The 16,103-nt window shown below is 39.1% G+C and overlaps 1 protein-coding gene across 2 annotated transcripts in view; it reads right to left on the bottom strand.

The window, feature by feature from the left end:
• PKHD1L1 (PKHD1 like 1) overlaps positions 1–16,103 on the bottom strand; it is a 378,989-nt gene that overhangs the window by 149,025 nt on the left and 213,861 nt on the right. For both annotated transcript variants that reach the window (XM_073679777.1, XM_073679778.1), the window contains exons 27-32: positions 14,199–14,321; positions 12,784–12,883; positions 11,271–11,390; positions 10,156–10,317; positions 8,108–8,229; positions 7,415–7,740 (exon numbers count right to left, since the gene is read on the bottom strand). In XM_073679777.1, the coding sequence (XP_073535878.1) occupies positions 7,415–7,740; positions 8,108–8,229; positions 10,156–10,317; positions 11,271–11,390; positions 12,784–12,883; positions 14,199–14,321 (953 nt within the window). The remainder of the gene's footprint in view (positions 1–7,414; positions 7,741–8,107; positions 8,230–10,155; positions 10,318–11,270; positions 11,391–12,783; positions 12,884–14,198; positions 14,322–16,103) is intronic.

Below are 16,103 nucleotides of genomic sequence, written 5' to 3'. Positions count from 1 at the left end.
AGAAGTAGACATTTTAGTTTGGCTGGAAGATGGTCTTTCTTCTGCACCTACCCCACGGACACAACCTTTTTTCCCCTTCCCAACACGCCTATTCCCCTTTCCACCAGCAGCAGGCCTTTTTCCACTCATTTTGGTGGTTAACTAATTCACAACTCTGGAGTTGTTTGCACAAAAAAACAATGGATGGTAACCGAGCAGAGCTGAGTGGCCAAACTGTGGTATTAGGCCAAAACTATTGGCTGGGTTAGATGCAGAAAAAAATTATTTTTAATTTGCAACCTGATGGAGGTCAGTATAGATGGACTAATAGACCAAGTCCCACACACCGCTAGAAGCCCAAATATTTTTTCAGAGCTAGATGCAGAAATTTTTTTTATTCAATTTGCAACCTGATGGAGGTCAGTATAGATGGACTAATAGACCAAGTCCCACACACTGCTAGAAGCCCAAATATTTTTTCAGAGCTAGATGCAGAAAAAAATTATTTTTAATTTGCAACCTGATGGAGGTCAGTATAGATGGACTAATAGACCAAGTCCCACACACCGCTAGAAGCCCAAATATTTTTTCAGAGCTAGATGCAGAAAAAAATTATATTCAATTTGCAACCTGCTGGAGGTCAGTATAGATGGACTAATAGACCAAGTCCCACACACTGCTAGAAGCCCAAATATTTTTTCAGAGCTAAATGAAGAAAAAAATTATTTTTAATTTGCAACCTGATGGAGGTCAGTATAGATGGACTAATAGACCAAGTCCCACACACTGCTAGAAGCCCAAATATTTTTTCAGAGCTAGATGCAGAAAAAAATTATTTTTAATTTGCAACCTGATGGAGGTCAGTATAGATGGACTAATAGACCAAGTCCCACACACCGCTAGAAGCCCAAATATTTTTTCAGAGCTAGATGCAGAAAATTTTTTTATTCAATTTGCAACCTGATGGAGGTCAGTATAGATGGACTAATAGACCAAGTCCCACACACTGCTAGAAGCCCAAATATTTTTTCAGAGCTAGATGCAGAAAAAAATTATTTTTAATTTGCAACCTGATGGAGGTCAGTATAGATGGACTAATAGACCAAGTCCCACACACTGCTAGAAGCCCAAATATTTTTTCAGAGCTAGATGCAGAAAAAAATTATTTTTAATTTGCAACCTGATGGAGGTCAGTATAGATGGACTAATAGACCAAGTCCCACACACCGCTAGAAGCCCAAATATTTTTTCAGAGCTAGATGCAGAAAAAAATTATATTCAATTTGCAACCTGCTGGAGGTCAGTATTGAAGGACTAATAGAACAAGTCCCACACACTGCTAGAAGCCCAAATATTTTTTCAGAGCTAGATGCAGAAAATTTTTTTATTCAATTTGCAACCTGATGGAGGTCAGTATAGATGGACTAATAGACCAAGTCCCACACACTGCTAGAAGCCCAAATATTTTTTCAGAGCTAGATGCAGAAAAAAATTATTTTTAATTTGCAACCTGATGGAGGTCAGTATAGATGGACTAATAGACCAAGTCCCACACACTGCTAGAAGCCCAAATATTTTTTCAGAGCTAGATGCAGAAAAAAATTATTTTTAATTTGCAACCTGATGGAGGTCAGTATAGATGGACTAATAGAACAAGTCCCACACGCTGCTAGAAGCCCAAATATTTTTTCAGAGATAAATGAAGAAAAAATTTATTTTTAATTTGCAACCTGATGGAGGTCAGTATAGATGGACTAATAGACCAAGTCCCACACACTGCTAGAAGCCCAAATATTTTTTCAGAGCTAGATGCAGAAAAAAATTATTTTTAATTTGCAACCTGATGGAGGTCAGTATAGATGGACTAATAGACCAAGTCCCACACACCGCTAGAAGCCCAAATATTTTTTCAGAGCTAGATGCAGAAAAAAATTATATTCAATTTGCAACCTGCTGGAGGTCAGTATAGAAGGACTAACAGAACAAGTCCCACACACTGCTAGAAGCCCAAATATTTTTTCAGAGCTAAATGAAGAAAAAAATTATTTTTAATTTGCAACCTGATGGAGGTCAGTATAGATGGACTAATAGACCAAGTCCCACACACTGCTAGAAGCCCAAATATTTTTTCAGAGCTAGATGCAGAAAAAAATTATATTCAGTTTGCAACCTGATGGAGGTCAGTATAGATGGACTAATAGAATGATGCTATGCCCAAAAGATTTTACTTCACTAGGTGCAGTAAAAAAATTGGTATTCTATACACAGGTGGTATATCTTGCAACACAGATAGGCTACTCCACTGACTAACACACTCTGCAATAGGCCAAAAAGGATTAGCTTTGCTAGATTCAGCCAAATGCTGTGAAAAAAACTTGCACAGCACTGGCACAGACCTGCCTGGCAAAAACTGATAGGAACTGATGTAACCTAGTCCTGAAAAGGACTCCAATTACAATTAGTCTTTACTCCCACAATCTATCTATTTAAGAGCACAGACCTGCTTGATAAAAGTCGTAGGAAATGCTGTAACCTAGTCCTTAAAAGGACTGCAATCACAACTATTCCCTACTCCCAAGCTATCTGTATATTTGTGCGAAAATTGGCTTGAAATTAACAAGGTATAGCGCACACAGCAACAGCGGTGCCGTCTAACACGCAGCTGCAGCAGTGAGAAAATGGTGGCGACGGGGAAAATGGCTTGGTCTTATAGGGCAAGGACATGTGACATACACTGCCAATCACACATGCCCTTGCTTGTGTGAAAAAAAGCACTTCGCTCCGTGTGTGCGCTGCTGATAGGCTGACAGATTGCACCTCCCCACTGCAAATGCGGGAAAGAGAAAAAAAAATGGAGATCTTCATTGTTCCTGCAGAGATCCATCCCCTGCCCCTCCCCCCGCCCCGCTGTACACTCAAACTGCGTATTAACATTAATTTTCATCATTACTGAGAAAAAATCCAGTTATGATTTTGGTGCACGAACAGTTATCGAACATAACCTCGAACAGCCGAATTTTTCTCAAATTGTTCGTGTTCGCCGACCGGCTCGAACACCGCCCAAAACAGCTCGAATTTGAGATTGGCGAACAGTTCGAGTAGAACAACGCTCATCTCTAGTGGGGAGTCCTGTGCCACACTCTGGAATTGCCTGGGGGTTGACCGAGCCCCCGCACCTGGTGGACGCAGCACGGCTTGGGCAGTCATTGTCGGCGGAGTGACTTGGAATATAAAGAACTGTGAGTAAAGAACTTGAACTGCAACCCCACGTCTCTGTGCTTCATCGCCGCACCAGCACTACTAGTGCTGGGACGCCCGTGCACCACCACCCCCATCATCCACCTTCCCTGCCCTGAGGCCATACTCTTCCCGTGGGGAGTTATCCCATCTTTAGCTGCACACACCACACCAGCCTCAGCGGACTGCTTTGCAGCGGCGGTACACCCTGACTGCAAAACCCCTATAAAGACTGCCACTGGTTTGACCACCCTGAGCCACGGGACCGGGTCACCGCCACGGAGACTACAACCCCCAGAGACCCGGCCCCGGGTATCCCACGCACGTGCACACACGGCCCAGGGGGCGCGTCAGGTACACTTCACCTGTGAAATATAGAATCTAAAAATAAAATCCAGAAAATCACATTGTATGATTTTTAAATAATTAAATTTCAGTTTATTGCATGAAATAAGCATTTGATCACCTACCAACCAGCAAGAATTCTGGCTCTCACAGACCTGTTAGTTTTTCTTTAAGAAGCCCTCCTGCTCTGCACTCATTACCTGTATTAATTGTATCTGTTTGGACTCGTTATCTGTATAAAAGACACCTGTCCAAACACTTAATAAATCACATTCCAACCTCTCCACCATGGCCAAGACCAAAGAGCTGTCTAAGGACACCAAAGATAAAATTGTAGAACTGCACAAGGCTGGGATGGGCTACAGGGCAAGAGGCAACAACTGCTGGCACAATTATTAGAAAATGGAAGAAACACAAGATGACTGTCAAGCTTCCTTGGTCTGGGGCTCCATGGAAGATCTCGCCTCGTGGGGTAAGGATGATTATGAGAAAGGTCCGGAATCAGCCCAGAACTACACAGGAGGACCTGGTCAATGACCTGAAGAGAGCTGGGACCACAGTCTCAAACATTACCATTAGTAACACACTACGCCATCATGGATTAAAATCCTGCAGAGCACTCAAGGTCCCCCTGCTCACGCCACCACATGTCCAGGCCCGTTTGATGTTTGAAGTTTGCCAATGACCATCTGGATGATCCAGAGGAGGCATGGGAGAAGGTCATGTGGTCAGATGAGACCAAAATAGAGCTTTTTGGTATTAACTCTAATCGCTGTGTTTGGAGGAAGAAGAAGGATGAGTACAACCTCAAGTACACTGTCCCAACTGTGAAGCATGGTGGGGGAAACATCATACTTTAGGGGTACTTTTCTGCAAAAGGGACAGGACGACTGCATGGTATGAAATGGAGGATGGATGGAGTTATGTATTGCGAGATTTTGGTAAAACAACCTCCTTCCCTCAGTAAGAGCATTGAAGATGGGTCGTGGCTGGGTCTTCCAGCATGACAATGACCCAAACACACAGCCAGGGCAACTAAGGAGTGGCTCCGCACCAAGCATTTCAAGGTCCTGGAGTGGCCTAGGCAGTCTCCAGACTTGAACCCAATAGAAAATCTTTGGATGGAGCGGAAACTCAATGTTGCCCAGCGACAGCCCCGAAACCTGAAAGATCTGGAGAAGATCTGTATGGAGGAGTGGGCCAAAATCCCAGCTACAGTGTGTGCAAACTTGCTCAAGAATTAAAGGAAACATCTGACCTCTGTAATTGCAAACAAAGATTTCTCTACTAAATATTAAGTCCTGTTTTTCTATTGTATCAAATACTTATTTCATGCAATAAAATGCAAATTAATTATGTAAAAATCATACAATGTGATTTTCTGTTTTTTATTTTTAGATTCTGTCTCTCACAGGTGAAGTGTACCTATGATAAAAATTACAGATCTCTCCATTCTTTGTAGGTGGAAAAACTTACAAAATCAACAGTGTATCAAATACTTATTTGACCCCGCTGTATGTATTACAGGTTATTTCTACCATGGTAAGGATATCATCTTGGCTCATCTAGACACTTGACACTTTATTCTGCAATTCCTCAACAGGAGCCAAGAAACCATTTATAGATAGATTACTGAAGTTCAGCCCTTACTTTCCCATTTTATATTTAGATGAAGTTCCTAAACAATTACATATTTTAACTTTGTAAAAGACACAAGAAGGATAAAGTAGAATATATATAAAGCTGGACATCCAATGAATGAAAAAAATGAATGAATTGAAGACAAACAAAAATATCAGACATCTAAAAACAATTAAAAAACGTAAAAAATATCATGCGGCAGAAGACTCCTGCCCGAAGGTAGTGAATACAACCTCCTGGTCCAATGGAAATATAGATCAGGATATTCCCCAAGCACAAAAAAGCATACAAATAATATGCAAAAATGTATAAGGAAGCAAACACTAAGCTAAAATACGCTAAGTGCTATAAATAATGAAAGTACAATATACAGTATAATGCAAACACACCTTTTTGAATCAGAGGTGGATAATAGTAATACTCCATAGGAACCAAGATTGGGTAACAATTACTCTAATATGGTAGCAAAAAAGGTCAAAGGATTGCGAATGCACAAGAGATAACTATATATATAAGGAATAAACAAATAAACTACGGTAAATGCTCAAAGAAAATACCCTATATGCTATAATCAAGAAAAAAATGGCATGATTTTAAAGAAACACTATATACAAAGGAAAAACAAAGGGAAAAAATGGTAAATTAATGAAAAAAGGAAGGAAAGAAAAATTGCATCTAAACACCGATGTTGGGGAATGTTCTCCCCTCGCCTATCACCATTCTAGGATGGCGTTATCAACAGTAACCCCTGAAGAAGCCATGCTCGAGTGGCGATACTCAAATACTACCCATTCTTCTCTTCTGATCTATAATCAATTGCTATCATTCTTTTTATATATCGGCATTGTTACCACTACACTGATATAATTCCTCTAGAAATATTGTGTACAGAAAATACACTTTTACATATAATATCTCTCTTTTGAGACGAAAATATTTTTGGTTGTCAATCATGTTTACAACATTTTTTTTTTCATTTATTAGTATATTATATTTTCTTTTTTGCTGTGTGTTTCATTTTTCTTATTAACTTACTCTTTTCTCATTTTCTATTAATAATGTTTTTCAAACAAGACTAATGGGATTATTTAGGCAAATGTGACTTTTTAACCACAAATTTCCCGTTTCAAGAATCAGTCATAAGCGTGGCACTCAAAAAAGGAACAGAAATAGAAATCAGCGCTGCGGAAAGTATTACAATATAGGGAAAAATGTACCAAGTCAATAACTCATCAATGTATTGGATGTACGTATATGTAGTTGTGTATTCCTAGTAAAAATTGTGGAGCGCAGCCGTGTTTCCCATTGTCCATAGGTGTCTGGGGAATTATTATATATAAGAAAACAACTTGGGATGTAAAAGATCACCCTATAAATATAGGAAATAAGGGTGCTAAAATCCATAAAGAGCCAAGTAAAAATTATTAATGTTTAATTAAACATAAACAAAAGACTATGGAAAAGATGAATAAAAACTGTTACATAGAGGGTAAAAAATGGTGTAATAATTTCTCTTATAAGCAACGCGTTTCGGGGGAACCAAGTCTCCTTTATCAAGCTAAAACTTTAAATAAAACTTGTATCAAGCTAAAAAGAGGTACAAATTTTATTTCTTTTTAACTTGAAAAAGGGGACTTGGTTCCCCAAAACGTGTTGTTTATAAGAGAAATTATTGCACCATTTTTTAATCTGTATGTAACAGTTTTCATTTCTTTTCTTTCTTTTCTGTTTACTTTTGATTAAACATTAAAAAATGTTATCAGCCTATTTGTGGATTTTAGCACACTTGTTCCTCATATTTACAGGATGATCTTTTACGTCCCTAGTTTTTTCCTAGATACACCAATCAGTTATGACTAAGAACGAAGGTGTCTTGTAGTTTGAAATGCATAACTACTTCCATGACTAATATGTCTTTCCTCTAGTCCATTCTTGTACCATACACTGATTTGTGTGTTTTTTAATAATTTTTTTAATAAAACACCATTTTTAAGAAACTGTTATGGGTGCTTGACCAACTACTTCATTGGAAACTTACTAACAGGAACGATTTTCCTGTATTGTTCCTGTTCTCCTATCAACCCCAGATTACTTACAATTATGAGACTGAGCTGATGAAATGTTTTTCTTTCCAAACATGTTAATCATACTTGTCAGAATGACACAGACTAAAGTCTTGCAAAATTGACATCAAATAACCAAAAACAAATACCTGCTAGTTGCATATCCCCAATTTTCGATGTGTACCAGGATGTTGTACTTCCCAGGAGGAAGTGCAGGGAGAAGACATGTTATATTAATCGGAGTCCACTCCAGAAGTTGACACGTCTCATTTTTAATAAGAACAGCACTGACCGCTGACTGATTTCGGAAGTCAAAGCCTAAAATGGTCAGGGTTGTATTACCCAAGACACTACTGGTGTTTGGGTGAATATAAGTGATGGTTGGTGCCAAAAAAGAGGTAAAATTGAAGGCATCTTGTAAGATCCCATTCAGTCCATTTGTAAAAACAACAACATCCACATTTCCCTCTTGTCCCTGAAAAAAAAAAAGACATTATTTATGCAATATGGACACATTTTATCATTTGTAGTTCACCCCCAAGACGTATACCCCTTTTGTTTTATCAAAAACAACTTAGATTGCAGTATGGGTTTATGGTGATTTTTCTGGGATAACTTCATGTGGACAATGAAAATTTGAAAAGAAGTTCCTTTACAGGAAGGAAACCTAAATCTTTCATTGTAAATTGTGATTTGACAAAGGGGTAACCACATTTTTGAAAAACAAAAATGGTATGTAATTTGAAAATAAGCTACAAAACAATTCAAAAATAAAATAAAAACATCACTTGTAAATAGAAAATACTAATATTGATAAAGTAAAGTCCATAACGTTTACTTACCGCAGAGGTGCGGCAAATGATCATACTCAGATTGGCGAAGACCACGGCACATTCACTGCCACCAAGTTTTACTGTCGAGTCATTACTAAACCCGAAGCCATAAAGTGTTACCAGCGTGCCTCCTGGAAAGAAAGCAGACTTACAATGATAATGTAGAAGGAGAATGGCTAGGCAAAATAAAAAAACAAAATGAAGTGTCTCTTCTCATTGTTCAGGATAGTACAGGAAGACCAGTTGGTTTTTTTAATGAGAACTATGTAGATTCACACCCCTCACAGGTAAGAGATCTTGTGACTGCATCATTTTTCCTAACGCACAGTAGACACATACTTATTGTTAATATACAGACTAAGGCCAACACAATATTTCTTTCTAGTACCTTTGTGTTTTTTTCATCTCTATCTGCCCTTCTGTGCATCCAACTTCACATAGCAGAATGGGTGGCCCTATTCTTACACTGCTAAAACTACATTTCCCAGCAGCACCCTACTTCTCTTCAGTGTTGCAGAGTCCCCCCTCTCTTGTGTGCTCCCAACTAGCTTCAATTCTTTATGTATCATCAAGCTAATCTACAGTAAGTGTAGAATTCACTTTTGTTTCTGTGCGCTCTCTGCTCCTGTACATTATCCAGTCTGATCAGTATAGATGTGTTTTTACATAATTGTTAACTGGTTTCTAGCAGAGCTCAACTCTCCTGCGTTCCACCACAATGGAGCTAGTAACAATGAAGCAGTTCACAGCTAAGCTGTCTTTATTGCCCGTTGCTGAGAAAGCAGTGATGTGAAACAAACTGCAAATGTCACTCTACATATGCATTCATGGCCGAAAGTGTTTGTTATACACATGTTTATTTCCTTAGTGTGAAATTATATCCAGTTTGTCTTTTTTATTTTTTATTTTGTGTTGTTCCAATACACACAAAGGAAATAACCATGTGTATAACAAAACATGTGTAATTTCAATAACTTTCTGGGAGAAATACTTCATTTTCTGAAACAATTTGAAGGGTGCCAAAACTTTTAGCAGTGACTGTATGATTATTTCCTCTGCCATAGGCATCAACAGAGCAGCATTGTCAGTTTCACATCATTGATTGGTCAGCAGCAGACAACAAACACAGCTCAGCACAGCACTGCCTACTTATTAGAATCTCTCTTGTGGAGAAGTGCAGAAGAGTTGAGCTCTGCTAGAAACCAGCTATCAATAATGTAAAGGCAGCTATATTCATGTAGATTATAGAATTTAAAATCGGTCAGGTAGTGTACTGGACAGTAGCAAAAAGTGTATTCTAAAAGTAGAATACACTCTGTGTCAGGACTAGAGGCAGAGCAGAGCTGTGCTAGCAAGAAGCCACCTAAGAGTGACTGTATTGTACATGGTCAACCAGGAGCACTGAAACTACAGCAGGATGGTTGCACTGGCAGCTGGAGGGTAACTATGGCCTTTAATGATATCCTTTGATGGGTGATTTGTGCAAAATGGGACAGATTTAAAAATTAGTTATGTTTGCACAAAATAATAATGTATATGTTCATTATGATAAGACCACATAGTGATTTTGGGATTAACTCTTTAAATCAGATTTATAGGTGATGGCACAGCCAGATGCTGCTGCTCCCCTTTCCCTTCAAAATGATATTTGCACACGCACATTAGATGCTTCTATACAAAAGATAGGGTCTGATTTGGTGTATTGCTGCTAATGTAAGTTTGAATTTCCTGAAAGAACAGACTGTAATAGTCAAGAATAGCCTCAGTACCCAGTGTGAATATTGGAATATTTCTATTTTTTCTTTTTATATAGATCGTGATATTGAAAATAATAAAAATTACACACTCCTTTAAGAAATTAGATAAAGGGTCTGTTTTTTTTTTCTTATAACAGCATATATATATTTTTTCAAATATTTCTTATGGGGTACTTCCATTATAATTCATCCTCTAGCATGCAATAGCAAAACATACAGCATCGCATATAAAACGCATAAAATAGAACATAAAAGGACTTGTCTAAAGTAGAGGATAAAGGATCTACTGTACTTAAATACCTGCAGTGCTTCCTGATGATGGAGTGATTGAAGAGACAGTGATCTGACTAGTAAAGGTCAGATTTCCTCCTTGCGATTCTGCAAATCCAAGTTTTGCAATGTACACTGAGATCGGGAACGTCCCAGCACTTGCTTTCTGAACCTGACATCGTATCATAGTATCTACATGTAAAATACACCCAGAAAAAAAGAGCAAAATAAGTTACACTGAATAAATAATATATATATAACGTGTGATTATATACATGTAATTATCATGAATAAGATGCCAACGTGGTGATCAGTTGATTGCCGTGGGTCCGCTTTCTGAAAATATTAGCAAGGGCCAGTTACAAACAGTGACCACTACAGGGGAAATGTAGAATTGCATGCCATCCATTTAAATAAATGTGTGGCTGGTTAGAGTCCAAAAGACCTGGAGCTGCTCATATTTAGTGATTCTCCACTTTGCCTAAAAGTGCTGGATCTGAGTGATGGTCCCTCACTTTAAAGTACATATTTCCCATGTTTCACTTTTTCTTAAACTCCCGTGAAAGTGAATAGATATGTGTGTCCACCACTCCATTCGTACTCCACCGGAATATGAACACTGGCTTATCCAGTTGTACTATTTCTTTTTAGTAACATCCATTTTTGTGTAACATGACATAACTATAAGTTTGTCCCCTACATCATATCATCATATCGACATCTCGAGATCCTGTAGGCACAGGTTGTGTAGTGCCTTAGATGCCACCCATCAGGTAGACACAGTCTCACCGTGGGTGTCCTCCTATAATTTCTACAGCAATGTGATCGCCTTATATATAAACTTTAAGGCATCCAAGTCAACCACAGTTAAAAGATGGGGGTCTGGAGTCTGGGTCCTTATCTATGATGTATCCTATGCTTAGCTGTTTTTGTAAATCTTTTAGAAGTGAATGGAAAGACCTATGAAGGTGCATGGCCACCTCTTCATTCCTTCTCAATCTGGTTGTTGCAATCCGCTACAGCTCTACCAGGTGGAACAAGGGTCAGTTGATTCTCATTTTGACAATATGTTCAGGTCGCAGAGGTGGGACTATAATAAGTTGATGTCATATCCTGTCTAAGATATGAATGTTCTTTTAACTTACCAGTGAGGTCAAGAATAGTGCAAGTGATATTTCCGGCAGACACATAGGTTGTGTCGTTGGCAGTACTGTTAGAAAATCCAGTCCCATTTATTATCAAGAACTCTTCTTCTCCACTGACATCTAAAAAAAAATGTTATTACCATACTGCCCATTGTAGTCGTAATGAGCTGCTCTTGAAAGAAGAACTCCGCCTTTGAACAGGAGATCACAACAGTCCGTCATTGGACTGTTTCTGCATCAAACATCAAGTATCTGTCCAAATATTCCACCTTTATTTACACAAATTTTGAGTTACCATACATCACACGTGTCAAACTCTGGCCCGTGGGCCAAATATGGCCCACAGGTTGGTTTTATTTGGCCCGCGACACCAGAACCACCACCCCTATGTGGGGCACATTATTCTGTATGGAGGACTATGTGGGGCCATTATTCTGTATGGAGGACTATGTGGGACCCATTATACTTTATGGAGGACTATGTGGGGTACATTATACTGTATGGAGGACTATGTGGGGCCCATTATTCTGTATGGAAGACTATGTGGGGCCCATTATTCTGTATGGAGGACTATGTGGGGCCATTATTCTGTATGGAGGACTATGTGGGGCCCATTATTCTGTATGGAGGACTATGTGGGGCCCATTATTCTGTATGGAGGACTATGTGGGGCCCATTATTCTGTATGGAGGATTATGTGGGGCCTATTATACTGTATGGAGGACTACATGGGCCCATTATTCTGTATGGAGGACTATGTGGGACCATTATTCTGTATGGAGGACTATGTGGGGCCATTATTCTGTATGGAGGACTATGTGGGGCCCATTATACTGTATGGAGGACTACGTGGGCCCATTATTCTGTATGGAGAACTACGTGGGCCCATTATTCTGTATGTAGGACTATGTGGGGCCATTATTCTGTATGGAGGACTATGTGGGGCCATTATTCTGTATGAAGGACTATGTGGGGCCCGTTATTCTGTATGGAGGACTATGTTGGGCCTATTGTACTGTATAGAGGACTATATGGGGCCATTATTCTGTATGGGGGACTATGTTGTGCCCATTATACTGTATGAAGGACTATGTGAGGCCTATTATTTAGTATGGAGGACTATGTGAGGCCTATTATTCTGTATAGAGGACTATGTGGACCCATTAGACTGTATGGAGGACTATGTGGGGCCATTATTCTGTATGGAGGACTATGTGGGGCTCATTATTCTGTATATTGGTTGGCCCGCAACTTTGTCCAAGTTTTCATTTTGACCCTCTGTGTGTTTTGACTCTTTCTTGTCATCTACTAGACATAAATTGTGGGAGCTCAGGTGAGATTGACGCAATCAGAGCCATAAACATTAAATTTATTTTGTCCAGACCTGGTCATTTTGGTGGGATCAGACGATGTAATATGTATGAATGCAGCATGACAAACTTCAACCTTGATCAATTTATATTTTAAGTATTCCCCTAATCATAGGAAAAAATCTTTTTACGTCCATCTTTACCTGTATTAACAGAATAGATGATTGGCGTATGTTTCTGATCCCAGGTGTAGTCACAGTTTCCAGAACACTTTGAAGGGATTCCATTTATGTAGACTTCAACCTAAAATATATCAAGCATGGATATATTGTCAAAAATAAACAACTCCCCCAACCCTCCAAAAGAATAATTAAAGTAAAATTAAATTACAAGATATTGGCCCCGATTCATCAAAATATTATTGCCAGAATTTTGGGGTAGGTTGCTTTGAAAAGTTGCAAAATTTTTGTGAAACTAGGGGTTGCACAAAAATTTGCAACTTTGGGCGTTTTCATGCCAATTTCTCCCAGCTCCAACAAAATGGTTTGGGATGGTGGCACGGCGGGGGCGTAATATTACCATTTTTCTAATTCATAATGAGCTATGGTGTTCCTTACGCCAGAAATCTTACTCCAGTCCCTGACTGGAGTAAGATTTGTAATGAGTCACACTGAAGTCCTGGTAGGTCATCAGGTGCTGTTGATTCATTACCAATGTGACTGACAGTCTGCTCTCCTGCTCTACATGTCTCACACTAGTAACGACTCTTTTCATTTAAATTAATCTCTGGAGGCGGATTCTCAGGGAGATCTATGTCCGGCCCAGAGATCTTAACAGCTCATATAAATATTCAGAAATGTTCGATCTATCAAATTCTAAAATAAATAAATACGATCGGTAAACAGCGCAACGAGAAAAAAATCAAAACGCCAGAATTACTTTTTTTTTGGATGCTGCAACATTGCAATAAAATGGAATAAGAGGCGATCAAAGGATTGTATCTACTCCAAATGGTATCAATATAAATGTCAGCTCAGGGCGAAAAAAATAAGTCCTCACCCGGCCCTTTATCCCGAAAAATGAAAAATGTATGTGTCTCGTAAAATGAAAGAAAGAAGACAAAGAAAAAAATGTTTTTCTTACAAATTTCCACATTTTTTTTACCACTTAAATAAAAAGAAAACTATACATGTTTGGTATCTATGTACTCGTACTGACCCGGGGAATTATATTGCCAGGTCATTTTTTCCATATAAAGAACATGGTAAATTAAAAAACACCCAAAAAAGCAATTGTGGAATTGCACTTTTTTTTTTTGCAATTACAACGCACTTGGAATTTTTTTCTCCCGCTTTCCAGTGCATCAGATGATAAAATGAATGGTGTCATTAAAAAGTACAACTCGTCCCACAAAAAAAAACAAGCCTTCATATGACTATGGGGATGTAAAAATAAAAAAGGTTATGGCTCTTGGAAGAAGGGGAGGTAAAAATTAGAAAGCAAAAGGAGAAATTGCAAAGTGAGGAGGGGGTTTACATATTTTGTACCCTATCCATTCACTGCTATTATAACACCATCTTTATAAGTATCAGTATGCAGCAATGTAAATTGTCTTTACCTGTGGATTTTCATGTGGTGTTCTCACAAAATCTCCAAGCAGGTGTTGACGAAACAGGCCTCCATTAGTAATTTTTTGTGCATAAGCTCTTGCTTGTACGCCGGTTACCTTGGAGTCATTTACCTGAATAATACACACAGCTTAGACTTAGAAACAAAGAAGTAGTATTTCCTGAAATCAATGTGTATTTCTATTATCTTCATTAGTAACACTAAATATTAAAAATTTCCTTCTCATCAACCTCGCTCTGACTGTAAGGCTACTGTCTGCTGCAGGAGCTCTCCCTCACCGCGGCCTACAGCCGGGTCACTGAGCTAGGAGATGCTGAACCTTCTCACACCAGCTTGTAGACACCAAAGAATTGATTGTTGTAGACGACAGTGATAAACAAGGGCTGATCTACATCTTTGAGTCAATGATGACAAAGGTAATGTGTGGTGTACTTGAGATACATATTTAAAATGAAAATTGTATTTTTTTATTTTTTCAATTTACTCCAATTAAAAATATTCAATAGTCATAAAAATATGTATACTTTTTTTTTTAGAAAGTCGATACCCTATAGTTAGTAATATTGCCTGTCTTCTGGCTTTGTATGAAACTGGCTCTAGTTGGCTGAGCATGAGCAGCAACTTTATTCTCCTGTCACTATAGCTGCGCTCAGCTATAAAATTATAATCCTCCATCCTTCCAGCTTCTCTTCTAGTAAAGTAAAAAGCAGGGGAGAGGGGCAGGGGGTTGGGGCACAGTATATACAAAGATGGAGGAGCCTAATTTTATTGCTGTGTGCAGCTACCAGGACAGAAGAAAGATGGCTGAGAAAGTGCAGTAAATCTATCATGATAGCTGCACACAACAGTAAAATTTGATTCCTCCATCCTGGTTAGCTCTGTATATACTATCCTCTGCTTTTTACTCCTCTAGAAGACTGACATCTTGGATGGGGAATTATACTTTTACTGCTGAGTGCAGATATACTGACAGAAGAATAAAAAGTTATTCCGCATGCTCGGCCACCTAGAAACAGTTACATACAAAGACAGGAGTCAGGAGCAGCCTAGAGACAGTTACATACAAAGACAGGAGTCAGCAGCCACCTAGAGACAGTTACATACAAAGACAGGAGTCAGGAGCCGCCTAGAGACAGTTACATACAAAGAGAGGAGTCAGGAGCCACCTAGAGAAAGTTACATACAAAGAGAGGAGTCAGCAGCCACCTAGAAACAGTTACATACTAAGAGAGGAGTCAGCAGCCACCTAGAAACAGTTACATACAAAGAGAGGAATCAGGAGCCATCTAGAGACAGTTACATACAAAGAGAGGAGTCAGAAGCCACCTAGAGACAGTTACATACAAAGACAGGAGTCAGGAGCCGCCTAGAGACAGTTACAAACAAAGAGAGGAGTCAGCAGCCACCTAGAGACAGTTACATACAAAGACAGGAGTCAGGAGCCACCTAGAAACAGTTACATACAAAGAGAGGAGTCAGCAGCCACCTAGAAACAGTTACATACTAAGAGAGGAGTCAGCAGCCACCTAGAAACAGTTACATACTAAGAGAGGAGTCAGGAGCCGCCTAGAGACAATTACATACAAAGAGAGGAGTCAGGAGCCGCCTGCAGACAGTTACATACAAAGAGAGGAGTCAGGAGTAGTGTTGAGCGATACCTTCCGATATCAGGAAATATCGTATCGGATTGGATCGGACCGATACCCAAAAAGTATCGGATATCGCCTATTCCGATACCGGAAACCAATGCAAGTCAATGGGACACAAATATCGGAATGAAAATAAACCCTTTCTTTCCTTGTAGGTTAATTCTACATGAAGGAAAACAACTAACAATAATGTAGAATGTATTACGCGAAAAGCCGGCAATTCATCAACGGCATACACCGGTACC

Source organism: Phyllobates terribilis, unplaced genomic scaffold (genome assembly GCF_046119375.1).
Source record: "Phyllobates terribilis strain yellow unplaced genomic scaffold, ASM4611937v1 Scaffold_4__5_contigs__length_816908805, whole genome shotgun sequence".
NCBI classification, from domain to species: Eukaryota; Metazoa; Chordata; class Amphibia; order Anura; family Dendrobatidae; genus Phyllobates; species Phyllobates terribilis.
This window is presented reverse-complemented; position numbering and strand designations above follow the sequence as displayed.